This window comes from Phaethon aethereus (genome assembly GCF_964289735.1).
Source record: "Phaethon aethereus genome assembly, chromosome: 16".
Lineage (NCBI taxonomy): Eukaryota > Metazoa > Chordata > Aves > Phaethontiformes > Phaethontidae > Phaethon > Phaethon aethereus.
This window is the reverse complement of record NC_138592.1, coordinates 17,483,744-17,505,280: the sequence shown is the minus strand read 5'-3', so window position 1 is coordinate 17,505,280 and position 21,537 is coordinate 17,483,744. Positions and strand designations below refer to the sequence as shown.

General features: G+C 41.1%; 1 protein-coding gene across 1 annotated transcript in view; it reads right to left on the bottom strand.

Moving 5' to 3' along the window:
- The window catches only part of NCOA6 (nuclear receptor coactivator 6), a gene marked incomplete at its 3' end in the record, with an annotated part of 34,492 nt that extends 14,032 nt beyond the window's left edge, over positions 1-20,460 (bottom strand). The window contains exons 1-7 of the mRNA XM_082007227.1: positions 20,211-20,460; positions 16,964-17,119; positions 16,249-16,371; positions 14,636-14,764; positions 12,105-12,920; positions 9,062-9,208; positions 7,003-8,122 (exon numbers count right to left, since the gene is read on the bottom strand). Coding sequence (XP_081863353.1) covers positions 7,003-8,122; positions 9,062-9,208; positions 12,105-12,920; positions 14,636-14,764; positions 16,249-16,371; positions 16,964-17,119; positions 20,211-20,445 — 2,726 coding nt within the window. The 5' untranslated portion in view covers positions 20,446-20,460. The remainder of the gene's footprint in view (positions 1-7,002; positions 8,123-9,061; positions 9,209-12,104; positions 12,921-14,635; positions 14,765-16,248; positions 16,372-16,963; positions 17,120-20,210) is intronic.
- Between the last annotated feature and the right edge of the window lie 1,077 nt (positions 20,461-21,537).

Genomic DNA, 21,537 nt, shown 5'->3' with positions numbered 1-21,537 from the left:
CCTCTCATACTGCTGTGACATCTGTATAGATAAGCATCATGGGTAGACGCACAGAAAGTTGCTTTAATGGCACCACCATTTCTCCCAGTACCGTACCCAGAAGTGACCAGCTCAGGGTGTCGGAGATGCACTGACGTATCAGACATTGCAAGTCACCCACCAGAGCACAGAACTTTGTGGGATACTGAGGCTCTGTAAGCGATCATAGAATCATAGAACAGTTTGGGTCAGAAGGGTCCTTCAAGATTGTCTAGTTCCAGCCCACGGCCATAGGCAGGGACACCTCCCACTGGACCAGGTTGCTCACAGCCCCATCCAACCTGACCTTGAACACTGCCAGGGATGGGGCACCCTCAGCTTCTCTGGGCAGCCTGTTCCTGTGCCTCACCACCCTCATAGTGAAGAATTTCTTTCTTGTATCTAATCTAAATCTACCCTCTTTCAGTTTAAAGCCATTACCCCTTGTCCTGTCGCTACGCTCCCTGATGAAGAGACCCTTCCCATCTCTCCTGTAGGCCCCCAAGTACTGGAAGGCTGCTAGAAGGTCTCCCTGGAGTTTTTTCTTCTCGTTGTGCTGCTTTTGGCTGGGACAGAGTTAATTCTCTTCATAGAAGCTCGTATGAGGCTATGTTTTGGATTTGGGATGAAAATAATGTTGATAAGACACTGATGTTTTCAGTTGTTGCTAAGCAGTCAAGGACTGTCCAGCTTCTCCTGCCGGCCTGCCAGCGAGGAGGCGGGGGTGCAGGAGAAGCTGGGAGGGAACACAGCTGGGACAGCTGACCCAGGCTGGCCAAAGGGATATTCCATAGCATACGACGTCACGCTCGGTATATAAAGCTGGGGGGAAGAAGAAGGAAGGGGGGACGTTCGGAGTGATGGCGTCTGTCTTCCCAAGTCACCATTACAAGGGATGGAGCCCTGCTGGCCTGGAGATGGCCGAACCCCTGCCTGCCCATGGGGAGTGGGGAATGGATTCCTTGTTTTGCTTTGCTTGTGTGAGCAGCTTTTGCTTTCCCTATTAAACTGTCTTTATCTCAAACCATGAGTTTTCTTACTTTTACCCTTCCAATTCTCTCTGCCATCCCACCGTGGGGGAGTGAGCGAGCGGCTGCGTGGGGCTTAGTTGGCGGCTGGGGCTAAACCACGACACTAGTTTAACCCCCCCCAGCTCTCCCAGCCTGTCCTCCCAGCAGAGCTGTTCCAGCCCTCGGAGCGTTGCTGGGGCCTCCTCTGGCCCCGCTCCAGCAGGTCCGTGTCTCTCCTGTGCCGAGGGCTCCAGAGCTGGATGCAGCACTGCAGGGGGGTCTCCCCAGAGCGGGGCAGAGGGGCAGAATCCCCTCCCTGGTCCTGCTGGCCACGCGGCTTTGGGGGCAGCCCAGGAGACCCTTGACTTTCTGGGCTGTGAGCCCACGTTGCCAGCTCATATTCAGTTTTTCATCCATCAGTACCCCCAAGACTTTCTCCAGGGGTACTTGATGCTCCAGGAGACTCTCTAGTCTTTTTATTAAGAAATTTAAAATTGTTCCGATTCAATGCCCAATACTTCCACTGAATCAAGACAGCTTTTGCAGACTTAGAGAAAACCAAGTTTCTATAGCTATCTATACATGGTCAGAGATTGTAACGTAAAGAGGGATGAAGAGTAAGAGACCATAACTGCTTATCGGCTTCATGACTATATGCAGGCTGTAGGGAAATCTACATAATAAAAGGTCCAGGTTAAAATTAAAGACATCAAAATAAGTCCACTGCCAACGAAGAGAGGCAGAATCACACAGAAATGCCAAGGACAAAAGAAATTTGTAGCAAAACAAGAATTTGAAGTATATAAAGGTGGAGAGATCTATCTTATTTAATTTTACTTGAGAGTAACAGTTTCTAGCATCCATACAAGCTGATACAGAGAGACCCAGACCTGTCCTAACGTTCTATTAACTACCGAAAAAGCAGTGTGAGACTTGAAAGTTGCCGAACTTCCGTGGGTCAAATCTGGGGAGAACATAAACCAAGAGAGAAGAAAGGTAAGAAATGGGGCGAACAGAACGTTCCAAGCACTGCTGCTGAGCAGGCAAGCATTGCCAAGGAAAGTATTTGGAGTTAAACCTTTTTTCTAATCCAGCGCACTGGCAATTTTTGTTATGCAGTTGTTTTAGGCTTACACGCCTCCATCAATAAACTGGATGAAAATTGGCAAAATGCATACGCATGCCCCAGCAGCATTATATTAGCAGCCACAAATGAACAAGAATTCTGGCAGCAAAATCACCCAGAGGAGATGCAGCCTTTGATGTAGGTGCCAGCAACGTGAACTGGAACAGCTGCCTAAAATTGTGAATACACTCTTAAATTTGTAGATTTGCCACTTATGATTTCTTTATAATGGTGGGAGATTAAAAATGCTACAGTGAAAGATTATATAAAAAGCTGATGCAGAGCGTCATTGCACAACCAGGTTTAACCTAGAAAACAATTGTGGTGCAAAACCTATTCTTAGAAAACATCTCCTGCCAGATGGGTCTAATCGGGCAAAGCCGTACAAACCTTGCAAAACAGGCATGAGTTTTGTTTGGAGCAAAGAAGAACAGTTACTGTAGGAAAGACTGCTACTATAATTGCTGGAAAATTTAAGCATAACTTGAATTCTGAATGTAGCTGAAATTCACTGGGCATATTTAGCAACACCACTCACCAAAAAAACCCAAATTCCGAATACAAATAACAAGCACGATGATAAGTTTGTGTGAGAGGGACAAATATTTGTTCTTCTTTCCTATTGCTCTGGATGTGGAAAAAACCCAACAACTGTACATTAGGTACAGTATGGATTGTCATAATAAGTGAACCCTTTGCTCCACCCGCTGCATTCTCAAGCATAACCTTCAGATACAAAATCCCTTGTCAGAGTGGAGAGAACGCCAGAAGACGACAAAAAAAAAAAGACCACCCAAAAAAAACCCCAAAAAGTTTGCTGAAATAAGGTGTGCAAAAACAAAATTACAGTGCAGATGCAAGCAGAACCAGCTCTGCTGACACCGTACAGTGCTCAGCAACAACTTTTGCTTTTATAGAAAGGCACTTGTCCTTTGATGCTAAGTGAGTTTCATTTCCCGTGTGTACAGGGGGACTGTGACCTCCAGACCTACGGTTAAAAGCTCTTTGAATCTAACTGAGAAAAACTTCTTTGTCCGGCAGTGCTGTTCACCATCTGCACATCACACTGGATACTGCAAGTCTGAATGTCAGCAGTGATTTTACCAAGCGTATTATTTCTATTCTACCAGATATGTGATGTTTATGGCCTGGGCACAGGGGAACATTAAAGAACTGCTTGTTTGTGCATGTATTTAATAGAATTAACTAACACGTTTTATCTACAATGACATTTCATCTAGCATCTTTTTCCTCAGTTTACATCCCATTATCTACAGTCTTCAAGTTCAGAAAACAGATGCAATCACTTCTAAACAACCTGGTTTTCTGAAATGTCTTGGTTTTCATTCCAATGCTGAGTTGCTCAGTTAAGCAAACCCTTAAAACTAATTTAGACTCAGCTGAATAAACTCTTTCAATAGCTTACTTATCCTATTTAGATTCCAATATGGCTTAGTCTACAAACCATATTAGTAATGGTACTTATGTTACTCTATTATTAGATCTCAGAAACGTTTTCTAAGAAAAAAACCCAGAATCTTTTTTAGTGTTTATCAAATTAGCTGCATTTCCACACAAGGTTTGCTGCTCTGAATTCTGAAATTTCTGAGGAAGAATGAAAGAAGAAGCCAAGATGAAAAGCATCCTATTTCCTTCCAACGCAAAAGAAAGTGATCCAAATCAGATTTTAAAAAAATCAGCAACTCCAAAGCAGGAAAATGCTGAGCTTGCCTAACGATGCTAAGGAAGCCGAGAGCAAATGAGGCAGGAAGGCGTTACAGCCAGTCTTCCTTGCAGTCGCCCTCCCTTTGCTGGAGAATAATCTCAAAAGCATTTACAAGGATAGCTCCCTTCTTAATGCTCCTGCAAGGATAAACTGATTAATATATAGCCCATTAAGAAACAAAATGCTAATCTGAATCAGGTGCCAAACCAGCATTCTGCAGGTAGCAATGGAAAGGTAATGGTCACCGAAAATTTAAGTGACAGAATAAGTACAAAGTGGTATTTCCTTTGTTAAGTACACCGAAATCTGAGTAAAAGCCTTTATTTAAGAGCTAGGGATTCTTTCGAGTTTTCACAGCTCAACAGGAAAGCTGTAATTTAGGTTTCTCTTCTTGTGAAAAACTTTTTAACAAGCAAATAGGCTTGTGGGGCTTTGTAAGATCAGAGGAGAGCTTTATATATCCATTTATTGATATTCCCAGGCCACACTGAAGCTGGGTGATCATCAGTAAGACCAATGAAAACAAAATCCTAACAAGGCTTTTCTGGAACATTTAATGGGTTTTAATTTTCTTTTCAGAAGAGTGTGCCAACTCGTCTGGTCCCCCTGAACCCTTTGTCATTTCCATGGCAAGACAGCTCGCTACAGTAGTGGTTACTATTATTTTATTGGAAACTATTTAGAATCAAAGATTTTTTTTTTTTTTTTTTTCTTCACATAGCACCAGATCTCTCCTACCTAGGAATACAAGGCCATTTTTGTCTTTGATTTGGGGCATTAAAAAAACAACACAAACCAAAACCACACTTCCCGTGAAAGATGCACATGACTAATAGTGACACAAAGTTTGCATATTTTACTTTGCTGCAAATTATCATCAGTGCCTACCGGTACTATACAAATTGCTGTTGGGTAGTGGCTCTGCAACATCAATGTTTTTGATACAAAGAAAAATAAGACATTGTTAGCGTTTGAAAGACATCTGGATAACTTTGAATGTCAGGTGAACAACAAACAGGAAAATATCTGCCCGCTATTCATTTGAGACTCTCTGCAGGACCTAATGTATCAGAAGCAGGACGATGCACGTTCTACAGTTATGCTACTACTATTCTTCACAACTGGACCACACGACACTACCTTGTGCAACATACTGTTACAACCCATTCTTGCCAAATTACTTGCACTTAAAATTTCTGGAATGGCAAAATGAGCACACCTACGTGCCCTCATGTACCTCCCTTCCATGTAGCCAAAGACTACCAAAGCTTGAAAGCTCGGCACGTCATCACCCACGGCCTGCGCCGCTCCTTGCGGCAGCACGCAGCGGGATGGATGTGGCTGTCTGCGACCACCCGCCTGGGCACGGAGCAGCCCTGTTCTACGCGCTTCAGAAGCTGACGAGGCATAACGAGTGAGGCACTGCAAGAGAAGAGCTGGTGTGTCAGTTACGGTTTCCAAGTCACCCTAAAGTCGCGGTCTACCCACACGCTTGGCCACTTGATCCTAGCTGAATTATGTTAACCAGGTTTTGACAGCTGGCCATAGACTGGGGTACTCCTTCAGATTTAATCTGAAATCACATGGCCTGTTTTGCAGCAGCGCTGAGCTGGTAGGCCATACCATGACCATATATAATTATATATCAGGTAAGTGAAAGACTTTTTTCAAGGCCTATTAAATTACCGTGCTTTGCTTTACCTTTGCTAGGCAGCATTTCTGCACCACATAACAGCTCCTGCACTTTATTTTAGTATTAGTTAAGCCAATTAACGATTGTCACAAAAGATCATTTGCTATAGATGATGCGAGTCATTTCAGTCCAGAACTAAAATGTCCATGAGAAAATTAATTCCATCTTCACGAAGGAATCTTGACATTGTGCAGAAAATGCAGGTTGGGGCTACACATTGAATAACCAAGGGAAAAAATAAAATATTGAACAGTTGCTTAGTACTTGAATGCCATCCACTCTTTGCACTGAACTGGACATCTGTCTCTGGAAAAGGTAGCATAAACTTCAGGTTAAAGACTTATAATGATTATTCAAAGGAGTGGGACTGCTAGAACCAGAGCCACACCAGTAGCTTAATGTGCCACTGCTACCTTTTTGTTTGTTTTTAGGAATTTAACTTTGAAATTTGGATATTCCTGTGTTATAATTTTCTGTGCAAAGTTTTTCCATTTTTTTCTAAAACTAACTGGAAACAATCCCCAGGTGTTCCATCAGGTGGATTCCTGTCAGTGACCCTGTGGCTCATCTGCAGCATTAAAATAATTGGATATAGCATATCTGCCTTTACCACTTCAGCTGGATAATGGTACAACAGCAGTAGTCTACCACCCTGTGCTGGTATTGGTAGACTGCCAACAGCAAAAGGTTACAGGACAGCTGGGCAGTGAAGAATATGCTGGCCAAAGAGGAATGAAGAGATTCAACATCTCATATTTCCACTAAACAGGTACATTCATTCATTATCTCCCAATATTATCCATTTGCCTCTTCCCTCTCAAGAGCTGTGGGGTTTTTTCCTTCCTAATCTCTCCTAGGCCAGGCAGACCAGCACCACTTGGGCTCGTTATCCTCATACCCAGAAAGTACCAGATTCTTCCTTCCAAATTCTAGCTGCAGCTTCAACTAAGAGAGAAGTCCAGCTCAATTCCAGGCAGACACATGTCAGGATATACATATAATACAGGAAACAACCCCCAAAAGGTCCCTACTGCACATGTTACATAGAGGCTTCTAATTCTTCTGAAAGTACTTCCCAACCTTTGGTCGTGGCTGTCAGACTGCTTAAAAAAAGGCAGCCGCCTCTTCCAAGGGCTGTGGCACCACGTGCTACATTCTACACTCCCTTTACCCACTACATGTAAGGAATGGTGCTGTTATAATTGGGTTTATATCTGAGCTGGGATGTTTGCATGCGGGTTTTTTTCAATCTTGAATGAACTTTCCAGTGGCAAACTTGCCAGTAGGTTATTGTTTAACTTGAGAGAAATTTCTAGAATGTGAAATAATACAGGTCCTTTCTCACCCCATACTTGCTGAAAAAATTTTGTCAAGTTGCCTGTGGAGCTTCCCCATGCCCCTTATAAAAACAATGTAATATTAAACCTACGTTGTTTGTTCTAGCTGTTGATTATTTTTCTTCTTCCTTGGAGGCTTCTTCTTCTTCGGCTTGTTGGCATTCTGATTATTTTGTTTGTTGTTCACACCAAAGTGTCCTGCTGATATATCACTTTGTAGAAGGTTAACCAAGAGCGGACTTGTGAGCGTAACATCTTTATTGACAGGAAAAACAGGATTCTGCCCACAGGAAATCTGATTCCCATTTGGTGTTCCACTAAACCCTGTATTGAAAGGCAGCCCGTGGCCAGAGAAATGACTCCCTGAAGCACTGTTGTTTCCTTGCATTGCTTGCATATGAGAAGGCACCATGTTTGGCTGCTGCACAGGAACATCAGGTAACATCTGTGTCAAGTTCACATCATTATTTGTTGTGGTAGTAGTATCCCCAAGTTGCTGAGATATGTGAGGACCAGGTCCAGTGGGTCTTAAAACTTGCCCTTGAATTCCCATAACCTGAGAAGGATTACCATTCACAGGGCCTTGCTGTGCCATCATCTGCCCAGTGAATTGCACCATGTTTCCTTGCATGTTTGGGGTTGGTCCTCTCATCAGTTGAGCTGGCCCCGTCATAACATTGGACTGATTTTGAGTACTAAAAGGCTGTTTGTTTCCTTGCATCTGAGTGGTCATCATCTGTTCCATCATTGAGTTTTGCTGCAACAAGACCTGGCCCTGAGGTCCCATCATCTGATTGTGTGTAGACATCATCTGTTGTCCCTGTTGGGGAATCATCTGTTTGGGTGGGGTCATCCTTTGGGGAGAAGGACCAAGATTTTGGTTTTGTGGTGTCACCATCATTTGGCCTTGCGGCATCAGCTGAGTTCGAGAAAGTATCATCTGGTTTTGAGGGTTCAGCGATCCCTGAGCCTGAATGTTTACCATCTGTCCTTGAGACGATACAATTTGCTGATGCATTCCCATAAGCTGAGACTGTGGTCCTTGCTGAGTCTGTCCCTGTATGTTGCCCATGTTAACTTGTGGCACCCCACTAGCACCAGCCTGCTGGTTGTTCATATTTCCATGAAGTCCCATTAGATTGGTCTGCATCATATTTGGTGGGCCATGAGGTGCTTGCATCTGATTTTGAGGAGGTCCGGATCCTTGTCCACCTTAAAAAAAAAAAAAAATGCCAGTAAGAAACTGATTGGAGTGGTATGAGAATTTCACAACTTTTGATGTTAGGTAAGTACTCCAAAATTGTTTTCATCCCTTTTCCAATGAACTGGAATATCTGACATACTTGCAATCTTGTGATGTAATGTTTGATGCTACAGATACATGTTAGTTGTCAAAACCATCCTTCTCAAAATAAGCACTTAGACTAGTACTTCCCATGTACCCCACTGCAGAAGATATAACAGAAGTTTAATTTCAGTTATTATCTGTACTTAAGTTTGAAAATCTTCCATAATATCACCTAACTCAACAGAATAATTCTTAACCAAAATAAGCTTCAAACGTTGAGATTCTTTTGTAATGGGTTACAAAATAAATACACATGGAGTACTGATGAAATGACATTATCGGAGTTTCCATGATCCAGAGAAAAGACTAATACTCGAATTGTTAAATGGAGACATTTGTGAATTGAAGATTTAATTTTTACAGACTGACTGTAAGCAGACTTTCAAAGCTTTCAAAAGAACTAATAAATAATCTTTTCAAAGCAAAACAAGATTATTTTGTTGTTCTGCTTCTAAGATAATAGCATTTCTTTTTTTCTGGACAAAAAGATACAACACAAAAGGAACTTCATTATCCCTAGCCTCCGAATTTCAGTGCTACTTCCATTCAATTTCTTAACAGATACTTCTGGATCCTAGTACCATAGTCCTAACCAATAATAGTTGAGTGGTTTGAAAAACACAAGCAGCCTCCTGCTTTTCTTTTCCTCATTTAGCAACACACACAGAATGCCCCTGCTTAGCCCCAGTTAGCTAACTCCTCTTAATGACAAGAATGCAATGTTTTGGTACCTGTGTTACACAAGTAAAGGCGTAATTTTCTACAAAAAAGCAAAAATGAGGAACACCACATTCCAGACAGACCTGTGTGCTGCACGTTTTGGCTAGTTTGCAGCTGCGGTGCTCCGCTGTTCACCGGTGTTCCTGGAGCTGTGGAAGGCACCTGACCTTGCATGAAGTTCTGGTTAGCCTGGCCTGCAGGGAAGCCTGGGGGGAGGCGCTTGGGCATTCCTGAACACAGGAATTTTTTTATTAGTTAAGTATAGAAAACAGGAAGGAAAAAAAAAAAAGAGAAAAGCTATAATTGGAGTATGATAGGAAGAATACCTTTGAGTCTGTACTGTCACGTTACAGGTTTAGGCAGAAACTGTTTTTTGCCAATATATGAAACCCACTGAGGGCATTCATAGCTCTTATCTGTGCAATAATTCTGCCTAACATGCTACTATGACTCAGTTCAAACTGTAATTTAAGTAGAAAATTTATCCCACAGAGAAGGCAAAAAGTCCATGTTTGACTTTTTAGAAACTAGAAATTAAAGTAACATAGTTTGCTGTTTTCTTCTTGGACATCGGACAGAGACGCATCAACTCTGATCAGGCCCTTAACTTACTCCATGTACGCAAAAACAAACTACTTGCGTTTTTGTTACAGTGATGTGCTCCTCTCAGCAACAACTCTCACCATAACACACCAGGTACACACTCCTTAGCACTCCTTTGCGCTGCTGCCGTGTGGGTGCACACTCAAAATAACTTTTCAACACAGAGTGGACGGAGTAACCTCATGAGACAGCACGTCCAGAGCCCAGAACGGCTACTCGAATAGTCAAGTAACCCCTGCTATTCCTGCTGCAAGAGCAAGTAATTCTATCAGGCCCCTATCTGGCACAACGCCCTCACTTTGACGTATCACAACATCACTGCTGCCCTGGGACAGCGAGCAAAACCCTCCCTCTACCTACCAACGTGAGCAGCAGCACAAATGGATTTAACAAAACGCACATCTTCCTAACTCAGTCAAACAGACGATACCACAGGCCTAGAAGCAGCCCTGTCCTCCCTTATTTTTCTGACCCACAATACACAGCCAGAATTTGACTTTGGTTCCTTCCACAGTTACAGCTTTCTTGCACACTTAATTGTGTTGCTTGTGTTAATTAATCTCGTCTTAGGCTGGTAATTCATATTTCAAGATAATGACGTTAAGGTCAAACAGTAAGCCACATCTGCAAATATGGAACATACACGTCTTGAAACATCACACCACCAGACTCTAGTTTTAGTTCTGCTAAACCTTTACGAAAGTTTTGCATGTAGGCGTGCTTGAACTGAGGAAAAAAAGAGGTGTTAACTTGGCCTATTCCAATTCTAATATAAATTCTGATTTGCCAAATTAACTAGCTGAAATGGGAAGTGTTTGAATGTATTAATTCACACCAAACCTTTAAATGCAAGATGGCTTAAAAATGGAAAGATCCATAATTACAACTTAACATAAAAATTGCAGCAAGGAATGAGCATGCACAGAAGCCAGGCAAAAATCTCAGCAAGTGGAAGCAAAACAGCTTTGCTGAAACCAAACAGCTCTGCTGTCTTTTTGTATCAGCTGAGGGTATAGCTCACAGCAGGATTACTGATTTTAGAAATAAGTGAGTTCTCACTGAGAATACAGTGAGTCCAAATAACACATTTTGCATTTTGACACTTTACTTGGGGTGTCATTTTTAACTCAAAAAAAGTAGGGTTTTGTTTGTAGTAGGTTTACTTAGAAAGGAAGGAGAATGCAGAGGTCATACTATCTGGACATCATGGATGTGCTACCTAGAGGAAATGATTCCTGATGGGGACATATGGCTGGTGAGGCAAAACTGTAGGGAAATGTGACTATAATAAATAATAAATAACTGCTTCCAGATGGAGACAAGGTAAGATATACCAAGTATAGGGCACTGGGACATCCCAAGCACAGTCTGGAAGAGGAGAACCTTGACTCTCAGACAATTCATTTGAATCAATTTCATCTGAATTCAAATGAGACCCACGGTACAAACAGCAAAAACAAGCAGCTTGTCCAGATCAGCAGACCAAGAAACTGGGTACACCTTGCAGCTTTTTGGACAGACTTCAGACATACAATGTGAGAATGCAAGAAACTAGAAAATATATATATATATGTGAGTGTAGATGGACAAAGAATATAGCTGATATTTTATAAGTACAGAAAGAAAATATTTCAAAGGCTTAAGCAAGAGCTTGTGTATGAGTATCTGAGAGCAGCTATTCAAGAGAAAGATGAACAAATGAGTGAGTGAAGTGCTACAAGTCTGGTGCACAGCTACAAAAGGCTCAAGGGGGAAAAAAACACCAAGGGCACAAAAGAGATCTTGGGATTGGCAGATGAACTTCCTTCACTATTAGAGAAGAATTCTAGGAGTAGTAAGTAAAAGATGTGAGTGCAGAGGTCCAAGGAAAAAACTAAAGACAACACAGCCAAAGGGGAAGTTAGAACATCCCCAACCTCATAATTTTAGAATAGGGAGTACAACAGAATGGCAATAATAGCTCTTTCCTCTTTTATATGGGAAGAAACTGATGACAAATAAAGACAGGGTCAAGAAGAGACATCCACAACTTGGAAAGGAAGATAGAAAATAATGTCTCACTTCTATAGTAGACAATTAAATGGTGACAGAGGAAGCTGGAGAAAGAAATTGTTCATTTGTTCTTATTATACTCGCTCTCTCTCACCACCCCTACCGCCCCCCAAAAGAACAACCTCAAACCAAACCACCCACACTATCTCTGAATAACCTCAACTTGCTTAGGGGCAACAGAAGAATTGTCAAGAGGACAGCTGGCAGTCATAACCACCAATTGCATACAGCAATTTCTTTCTGCAGTGGCCCAGAGTCTACCCTTAGGCTATCACTGACATCCGGCAGGACAGAGATAGGTAGCAGAAATGAAGTGATGCTGATGCTAATTCACTCATACCCACTTCATACCCAGTCTACGTCTTTATTCTATCGTTGAAATGATCTTTTCAAAACTAACAGCAACATTAGTTCTAGCCATTTTATGTTTCTTTTCTTTTTAAAATAAAAGAAGGTCTCAGTACTTCTTACCTCCTAAACCAGGGTGTAAACCTTGTGGACCTTGGTTCTGCTGCTGCATCACCATGAAGTTGGGGGGTACATTCCCCTGTTGCACCATAGGATTACGACTAGGAGAACTGACAGGCTGCTGAAATCCCTGGGGAAGCGTGCTACTCTGGGGAGGCCTTGGTCCCATCTGCTGCTGCGTCTGGTTAACTGTTGGAGATGATGCAGGAGATCCCTGCTGGAAGGAGGAAGGAGAGGAAGCAGGAGACTTGTTGGTCAGGTGGGGTTGTTGTAGTGGTGTAGGAACCCGTGAGGGCCCTCCCTGAAGGCTTTTCATTTGAGGAGCAGTAAACTGGCCAGGATTGCTCATTTGGGGAAAGTTTGAGTGAGCCTGGGAAGTTTGCTGGCTTCCAAAAGGATATGGAGGTGGCGGATGAGTAGGAGTTTGTACTGATGCTAGAGATGGTCTTGCTTGAAGTTGCTGCTGCATTTGTCCAGGCAACGGGGCCTTTTTCCAACCCTGGTTTACTGTCAATGTACCCAATGCTCCCTGGGTTGGAGGAGGCTGAAGTGCTCCTGAAGGAAGCTGGTTCCAGCCAGGGGGAACTGGAACCTGTGCTGGTGAAGTAAATGAAGGTCGAATACCCTGCTGTGGCTGCTGATGTGGCTGGGGAGGACGTGTCTGCAACTGTGGCTGCTGCTGTAGCTGCTGAAAGTTGGCTGAGTTCATCTGCCTGTTTACAGGAACTGACTGCATTGAATGGAGCTGGGAAGCTAAAGATCCAGAGGGATGGTTTTGCTGCTGAATATTTAGCCCAGATAAGAGTGGGTCCATTGCATCTATTAAAACAGCAAAGAAAAGTAAAAAAATAACCTACTGTAGACAAAACCCAACCTAAAACAAGAAACGGTAAATTTCTTGCTTGCATTTGCTTACTCTGCATAAGAATTTATGCTCCAGTATTCCAATTCCTCCAACAGACACAACCGGCAATACTCTAAAAGTTTTCAAAATATTTGGGAATCCTGAGAAGCCAGGTCTTATCAATTTATAACCTCTACAATAATGCACGATCGCTCCACAGTTCTCATTGCTAAAGACTAACGTAAGCTTTTTACACACTTGAATTGTAGAATCAACAAATATTGCAAGTTGGAAGGGACGCATAAGGATCATTGAGTCCAACTCCCTGCTCCTCGCAGGACTACCTAAAACTAAACCATGTAATTACAAGTGTTGTTAAGATGCTGCTTGAACTCCAACAGGCTTGGTGCCATGATCACTCCCCTGGGGAGCCTCTTCCAGGGACCAACCACCCTCTCAGAGAAGACCCTTTTCCTAACACCCAATCTGAACTTCCCCTGATGCAACTTCATTCCATTCCCTCGTGTCCGATCGCTGGGCACCAGAGAGAGGGGGGTCAGCACCTCCCCCTGGAGGAAGGTGTATTCTGCGGTGAGGTCTCCCCTCAGCCTTCTCCTCTCCAAGCTGAACAAGCCAAGTGACCTCAGCTGCTCCTCATAAGTCTTGCCCTCCAGACCTTTCCCCATCCTGGTCACCCTCCTCTGGACACACTCTCAGAGTTTGATGTCCTTCATATATTGAGGCGCCCAAAACTGCACATAGCACTGGAGGTGGGGCCGCACCAGTGCAGGGCAGGGTGGGACAATCCCCTCCCTCGACCGACCAGCGATGCTGTGCCTGATGCACCCCGGGGCACGGCTGGCCCTTCTGTCTGCCAGAGCTCACTGCTGACTCCTATTCAACTTGCCACCAACCCAAACCCCCAGATCTCTTTCTGCGGGACTGCTCTCCAGCCTCTCATCCTCCAGTTTGTATGTATAACCCACTTGTTGGGGCTATTATCCCTACCAGTTAAAAAAAAAAAAAAAGTGTCATAATGAGGAATTAAGGCATTAACAAACTCATATTCTCAGAATATTTAAAACATCTATGAAAAATGCTGTCTGTGACAACAAATAACGCAGAGATCTACAGAAGTTGGCAAGTACTGCCATCATTTTATGGATGGACAAGTAATAACCCACTCTCTTCTTCTGTAGTCCCAAAATGCAAGTAACTTGTACTGACAGAATTGTGAAGAATAAACCCTAAACATTCACACCCCCGAGATCCCCAATCCTTAAACTTCCAGTCTACCTACCCTCCTGAAATGCACTTGTCTCTGGTAGGAAGCAAATGCACCAGACTGAGCACATCTGCCTCATTCAACCAATCCTTCTCTTAGCTTTATCTAAACATAAAGCTCAGTCACAACAGTTCTACTGCAAAAATACCACTGCCACTGTTCAAAGCATTTGAACAAAATACCAAGCAAGCTGGTGACTTATTAGGCACACAAATTATTTTAAAAGTTTTACCAGATTAGTGGGGGCAGGCAGAGTTCCACAGAAGGAGTAACTCCCATAAAAGGGAGGGGAAATACTCCAAGACAAATCTGGAGTACTCTTATGAGTACACGCTCAAGCCTGTGTGCTGAACGATAAAAATTGAAGAACATTTTCAGGTCAGTACTGTGACTAAATTTTATCACCTGGCTGTGAGGAAGGCCGAGGTGTTCTTGGCTGCAGCTCAGCACTAGCACCACTTGCCACCATAGAGGAGGGCACATTTCCACTCTGGGACATCATGACAGCTGCAGCATTGCTCATTCTTATTAAACCTTAAAAGATGAAAATAAAAATTATCAAGTCTTCCAGTTTTTACATAGAGAATAATTTTAGATTTTTTTTTAAGAGAAAAAACTGTATTTGTAAATACAACATTTCTTTAGACTTTAAGAATTGTTTATTGAAATAACCTGAGGATACATATCTCTCTCTGAAAGTTTAGATTCCCTGGTATAAAACAAAGAAGTTTAAGTCATGCTGAAGCTTTTCCTGTAGCACCAAACCTTTAAAACGTCTATAGAAGGAAACACTACCGACTCACTAATTACTTGAGCCTGACTTGACACTAAAGTAACCAAGTGACAAGCTTGTATCGAAGTTATACACTACTGTGGCTTTTGCAAAAGCTGATACCAGAAAGTAACTGAGGTGTTTTAAGAGAGAAAAAAAATCAATGTTTCACTTCCACAGGCTGCTATTTTGTAAAATGGTTTATACTGTTGACCTGTTGGTTATATTGTTGTTGTATTTATACTGTTTAGATTTATATTGTTGACCTGCAGGCAGGAGATGAAGCTCATGATTATCACAGTGAAGATTAGAGCAGCCACTTTCAAAGTAAACTTCTCTTTAAATGTTTTACATCCCTTGTTAAGCACAATGATTTAACTACTGTTTAATCAGGTTTCTACAAAGGTGAAATGTTCTTTCCATTCCTTCTCATCAACAGCCACACAAGCATCTTACATTAACTCTGACAAAAAATGCTCCCAGCTTTTTAAATTGCTTTAAGTCCCATTTACCAAGATACTAATTAGTTTATTTTGCTTTATGATTCAGCTATTAAAATAAATCACATAGTGACTTTCTTTTAACTCTTCATAAAATCTGACTTTTGTAGTTAAAAATTAATGATCATGCATATACAATGCTCTAAAATGTAGAGTTTAATAAAACTATACCTCTCCATGAAAATTAATTCTGTATGATCTGACCTCATAAGTTTATCAGAAAATAAAAAGAGAAACTAAAAATGACAGTATCCTGTCCTTCCCATAATTGTAATGGATTTAATCTAAAATAGTTTATTATTGTACACTGAATAAAGGCTTATGGTCATTTTCATAACAGTAGCCAAACAGAAAACTGTGGTAATTTGTGCACATTTCAAAATGAATTCACTAAACTAGACTCAGCTACTTCAGCATTCTTGACGTTAAAAAATGAAGAAAACAACCACAAACACCAAATTCAAAACAAAAAAACCAAACCACTAAACCCTCAAAAAAAACCCCAAACCAACCAACCTGCCCCACCCAAATCACTCCAATGTTTGTGGGACAAAATGCAGCCAACTATTTAGTTTACATAATGTGGGACATGGTTTGGCAGTACAGAAACAAGAACACACCTTAATTAAAATGGCAATTATAATTCTGCAAACAATAGTTGCCATAACCAGTGACATTTTATGATTAGCTTAGTAACAAATTTCCAAGTGTATAAAGTTAAACAAATAAAAACCAAAGGCATTTACCTTGTCCCCCTTGCATGGGAAACCCGGTTTCCATTCGCACCGAGTTGCTTGCTCCCAGGGGCCCATTGATTTGGACATCTTGGCTTCTGTTTTGAGCTAAGGCTAAATTGATAGCACCTTCCCCTAAAAGTAATAGACAATTTGGGTGAACTGAATGATACACAGAAAAGCAGAATACAGCCATATTTAAAAGATGTCAAGGAAGAAAGGACAAACTTCACCTATAATGCGTACATTAGAACAACAGTTATGCATCACACTACTCTTACCTTCTGGATTTCAATTTTAAGGAAAAAAAACACCATGACAAGTATTAAATGCCCTTGTTTTCATCCTGAGTGTGCTCCTGGACAACTGTCCCAAATATTTTTTTTTTTTTTTTGGTATTTTAGTTGTGAAATCCATTGAAAACTTGGTTTTAGTAAAGCCTCATATGAAACAGTTAGGGGGAAAAAAAAAAAATTAGGGCACATTTTGCTAGCTAACACTCAAAAGGACGTTTCCTGATGCTCAGAGGATTTTCAGCCATCAATTTTATTATTAAACCTATTCTTGAATGAATAAAAGTCTTGAGCTACCAGAATGACTGAAGTCATTCTCCAAATGACTAAACTAGAAGTTTTGCAGCATTAACCAAGTACACGAAATCATTTGCTGAATATACTTAAATTTTAGCTTAATGCCTTTGGAAGCATTTCACTTAGGTGTGAAATACCTTCAATTTGAACTGACAGAATTCCCAGGTCACGAAGTTGTTGGTTATTATTCTGAGCCAGAACTCGCAGCCGCTCAGCAGCTTCACGGGGTATATTGAAGGTAACGCGGACACTGTTCCAAGGCTCTATCTTCTGCAGTTTTAACTTGTTGGACTCTTAAAAGAAAAACAGTCAGAGTCAGTGCAAAGGCAGTTTTCAAACACATATGATGAAACACCTTGGTAATAATCTGAAAAAACTGAAACAATTATCTGGCTTTGAAAATTATCAGTGGTTAGGCTTAGGTACAGGAGGTTTCTCCAGTACAGGTGTACAGTGACCCATACTGCCAAACCAACTCAGGTATTTTCCAAAAATTAGCAATATAAAGACTATCCAACTGATAACCAAGACAACGGCCAACACAATCACTGATAATATTACTCAAAAATTGGAATATTCTGTGGATAAACTACTTTGGAAAAATATGAAAATACCTAATAAAACAGGATTAGTAAATCCGTTAGTGAACCAGATGGATGTGTGGAAAAACTGACTACAAGAATGAAACCCTCATTCTTGAAATGTTTGCTTTACAAATGCTTGTGAAACCATTTGTTTTTTCTTTTCAGAAGGCCAGTGCCAACAGTCTCAGCAGTATTTCATTAATTTCTATCAAATTATTTAGTTTTTCTGAATAGGTATGTTCAATCTGCTGCAAAAAAAACATACTAAGGTTGTGCAAAATACTTAGTTGCAGGTTTTTCTGACAACCTATTCTACAGGAGTCTTTCTACGTAGATCAGTTGTTTTAAAAGTAACAGGTGGGAATTATCAAACAGGTAAGGCAGTCACGTTGGATAAATTTATCTGAAGTGGTACCTAACTAAATTATTGCTACAAAATGCATTTAAGGATAATTAAAAATTTATTCCTAATACAGGTTTATAAGCTTCCAGTTTCTAGCTTTCTGAAAAGGAACCCCCTTTGAAAATATTGGCCCAAATGTTAATCGGACAGTTCTTCCACTGTAACATTCAGATTTACTAAAAGTTTGCTAACTTTTTGATTCTGACAAACATGTCATTTAAGGATGCAAATAACTCCTTCTTATTGAGGAATCTCTTGTCCTTTGCTAATTTACCAAGTCCTTTCTGCTGCTACAGTAATGGTATTACTAAATTCATCCTCTTTCTACCTATAAACATGGTCTTGGCTGGAAACATGACAGGAGTAGTTTTAAAACCTCCACAAAAGAAGGTTTGAGCAGTCTTATATTTACTGTTATTAATGTTTCAATATTTTACATATAAAAACTGCATTATCAGCTTCAGTATTTCTAGATGTTAGTACCAGAGTTTCTCTTTTTCAAACATTGCCTCTGCTAAGTCGAAGCAAATGTTATTTGCTAACTTGACATTCTGAATAGCCTATTTTGCTCTGAATCAGTTTAAATAACTTGTCACACAGATAACTTTCAAATTTGATATCGATTTAAAAAATTTGCTTTCTGCTCTCTCAGCTGAGGTCTGAATCATGTTTATTAATCCTGACATTAATATTTATAACAAACCAGCATGCAGATGCCTCTGCATAACAAAGGCAACTCCGTACAGCTACAGATGGAATTTGTTACCATTCAGAAACTATGCAATTCATCTATGGTGTTAACACATACCCTTTTACACCAGTAACTATATATTAGTTTTATGTCTACTTCCAACTGCTTATAAGATACAGCTCAAAACAGCAGTATTTCTTCATAGTATTTTTGTCTTATCACAGCTTTTTTATCACCCCGAGAGACAACAGCAAGGACCCCAGCAACTGATGCCAGACCCAATTGACTACAACTGGACAAAATGGAGAGAAAAGAACAAAATGACGATCAGTTTGGTTATTCAGAAGTCATAGGTTATTTTTCTGAAAAGATATTTTACATTATTAAAAAAAAAAACAATGCAATGAACATTTTAAAACCAAATCTAGAAAATTAGTTTTGTTTAAACACAAAGACTGCCTGCCTGAAGAAGAAAGGTGGATTCTTCATTGCACAGTGTTATTTCAAAAGACCATGCAGCAGAAGAGCAGTGTGCTGGGATGGCGATCTACAGTCATCAGGAAAAGCTTGGTTCACAAACAGCAGAAAGAGGGAGACAGAGAGCGTATGGGCAAGTAGGTGGCTTTTAGATTGCAGTTATATAGAATCATAGAATCATTAAGGTTGGAAAAGACCTCTACGATCATCAAGTCCAACCAATATGACACCATGCCAAGTCAAATCAGCGCTGCTGTGGTCCCAGCCTCCAAGGCTCTTCTGGTTATGTGTTCCTGCCACCGCACTTAAGGCAACCCACCTGGCTTTAACTGTTTCTATAGCAAACTATACTAATGGCAAGAAATTAAGCTGTTAAGCTGACCATTAAAGTAATATCAGATGAGAGGCATTGCTGGGGAAGCTGGCGGGGGCAGGAGCATGTGACTGATCCAAGCGCACCAACCCAAACCATCACAGCACTGCACCCTTGCCAAGGGAGGGCTGCCTGTTAAGAAAGATCGTACTTGTATAAGCAAGACTACGTAGCTGAGCAGCTATAAGCTATAAGACCCTTTGCAAAGATGCTCAGACAGCGAACAGATGTCTTTTTCCAGATCTAGATGTCTAGTAAAAGATGTTATTGTCCCAAAAGCCTGTTACCACTCACTAGCTTCGTAGCTGTCCACAAACCTCAGCTGCATACAGGGGTACGTGAGAGCAGTACACATCCCCCGGGGTGGGGGGGGAGAAAAAAAAAAAGAAAAATCAGGTGGTGTAGGTCAATGTAGCAGCAAAGCGGCAGTAACGACTTAAACTGACACAGTTACTTGAGAGTGAGCTATTCTCAAATGAACTGTGGTGGTTTAAATTGGATGGTCTTGGTAGTAAAAACACATCTCCTGTATGGACAAGGCTGGTTTCACTTTCACATAACAACAGCAATGTGTAATGGAGGGAAATGAAAGAGGAAAAAAACCCAAGTAAAACATGGGAACTGAATAGGAATAATGAACTCGCTAATGAAATCAGTTTTAAACAATAAAACAACTGCAGAAACTTGTACTCTGTGTCTCTCAGAAGAGCTCTCAAATTCACTAAGAATAACCCCAACAAAACTGATTACAAGCTAAGTAACTTGAAAACAGTATCATCTATTTCTTTGTACAAGCACCTGACTATGCAAATAAATATTTTAAGGACAGCTGAAAAGTGACAAGAAGGTACATTACCCATGTGTAAAAGGCCAGGCACATTCTCCAATATGGTATCTAGTTTCTGCTCAAAGTCTCTGTCACTTATATTTCCTTTAAAAGCTACAAAGATTGTGGAATCCTCAGGAGCAGCCTCCCGTTTCAGTTCATCTTCCTCCAGTCCTGAATCAAAATCCACCTCTAAATCTTCCATAGCTGAGGAGTACAAGGAGGCATATGTATCTTTTAAGTTAGGCAGATCATCCAAAACCATTGTTTCCAGCAATGGGAGCCTGTCAGACGTTAAGATGATGCTTGGAAGGGAAAAAAAGAATTATAATAAGTATAAGTGTGTAAAGACATTAACAACTGCTTTCAACAGCACATAAGATCATTGACAGAAAAACCTACCGGGTTACCCAGTGCTAGGGACTGCGAGACAAACTGTGCGACACTGAAAACGGTGGCCATTGCAGTATCCAAGCTGTTCGTCCAGTAGAACAAACAGAAGTGGTTTCCTGACAGAATCCCACTGCACGTGATTTGAGAAGTATTCCAGTTGACCTAAATGATAGTCAGGTAGAAGGGAAGGTAAAGGGGAAAAAAAACCCCAAAAAACAGAAAATCAATTACATTCATCTCCATACCATACAGAGGACAAGCAAGCACCCAGCACCAGTTCTGCAGTGCCTGACTGCCGGGAAATTATAAGACTCACAGCAATACTTTAATTGTAGAAAGATAGGAAAAAATAGTTTTGTTTTAGGGACTGCAATAGGCACTCCTTTGTCCAGAAAAGCAGTAGGAAAGCCATGGCACACTTTTATCAGGAGAAATTTAGCATTTGACAAATATTTTACTCACAGACAGGGAAATCTCAGGCATACTATGCCTTCTTTCTAAAAGTCTGTAGAAATTTAGGTGTTTTCAGCTGCTTATGCACAATGCAACCTGAAATTTGCCCCTGTTGAGTTTGGATAAGAATGAATTCAGCAAATCAAGTCACACGCCTGATTTTTTTACCTTATAAAATGTCTAGACTTTGCAATAAATTTTACTTGATATTATGATAGTAACCTAAGCTGCTATGTGTACAGAAGTACAACCTACGATAAAAGTCATCCCTACATCTACATGAACGATACCAACAGTTAGTTAAGATACGCATTTTTCCACTCCAACACAAGCTGTTACAGGGGCTACGGCACTAACTCCTCCAGGTGAGACCTCTATTCTCACGCTCAACGCTTTGCAAGCAGGGCTAAAAGATTAAAACCATCCACAGGCTAAAAGATTAAAACCATCCACACTAACAGACAAAGCTGATGTCAAAACCAAAAAAGGGACCTGTTCCTGACCACCACTG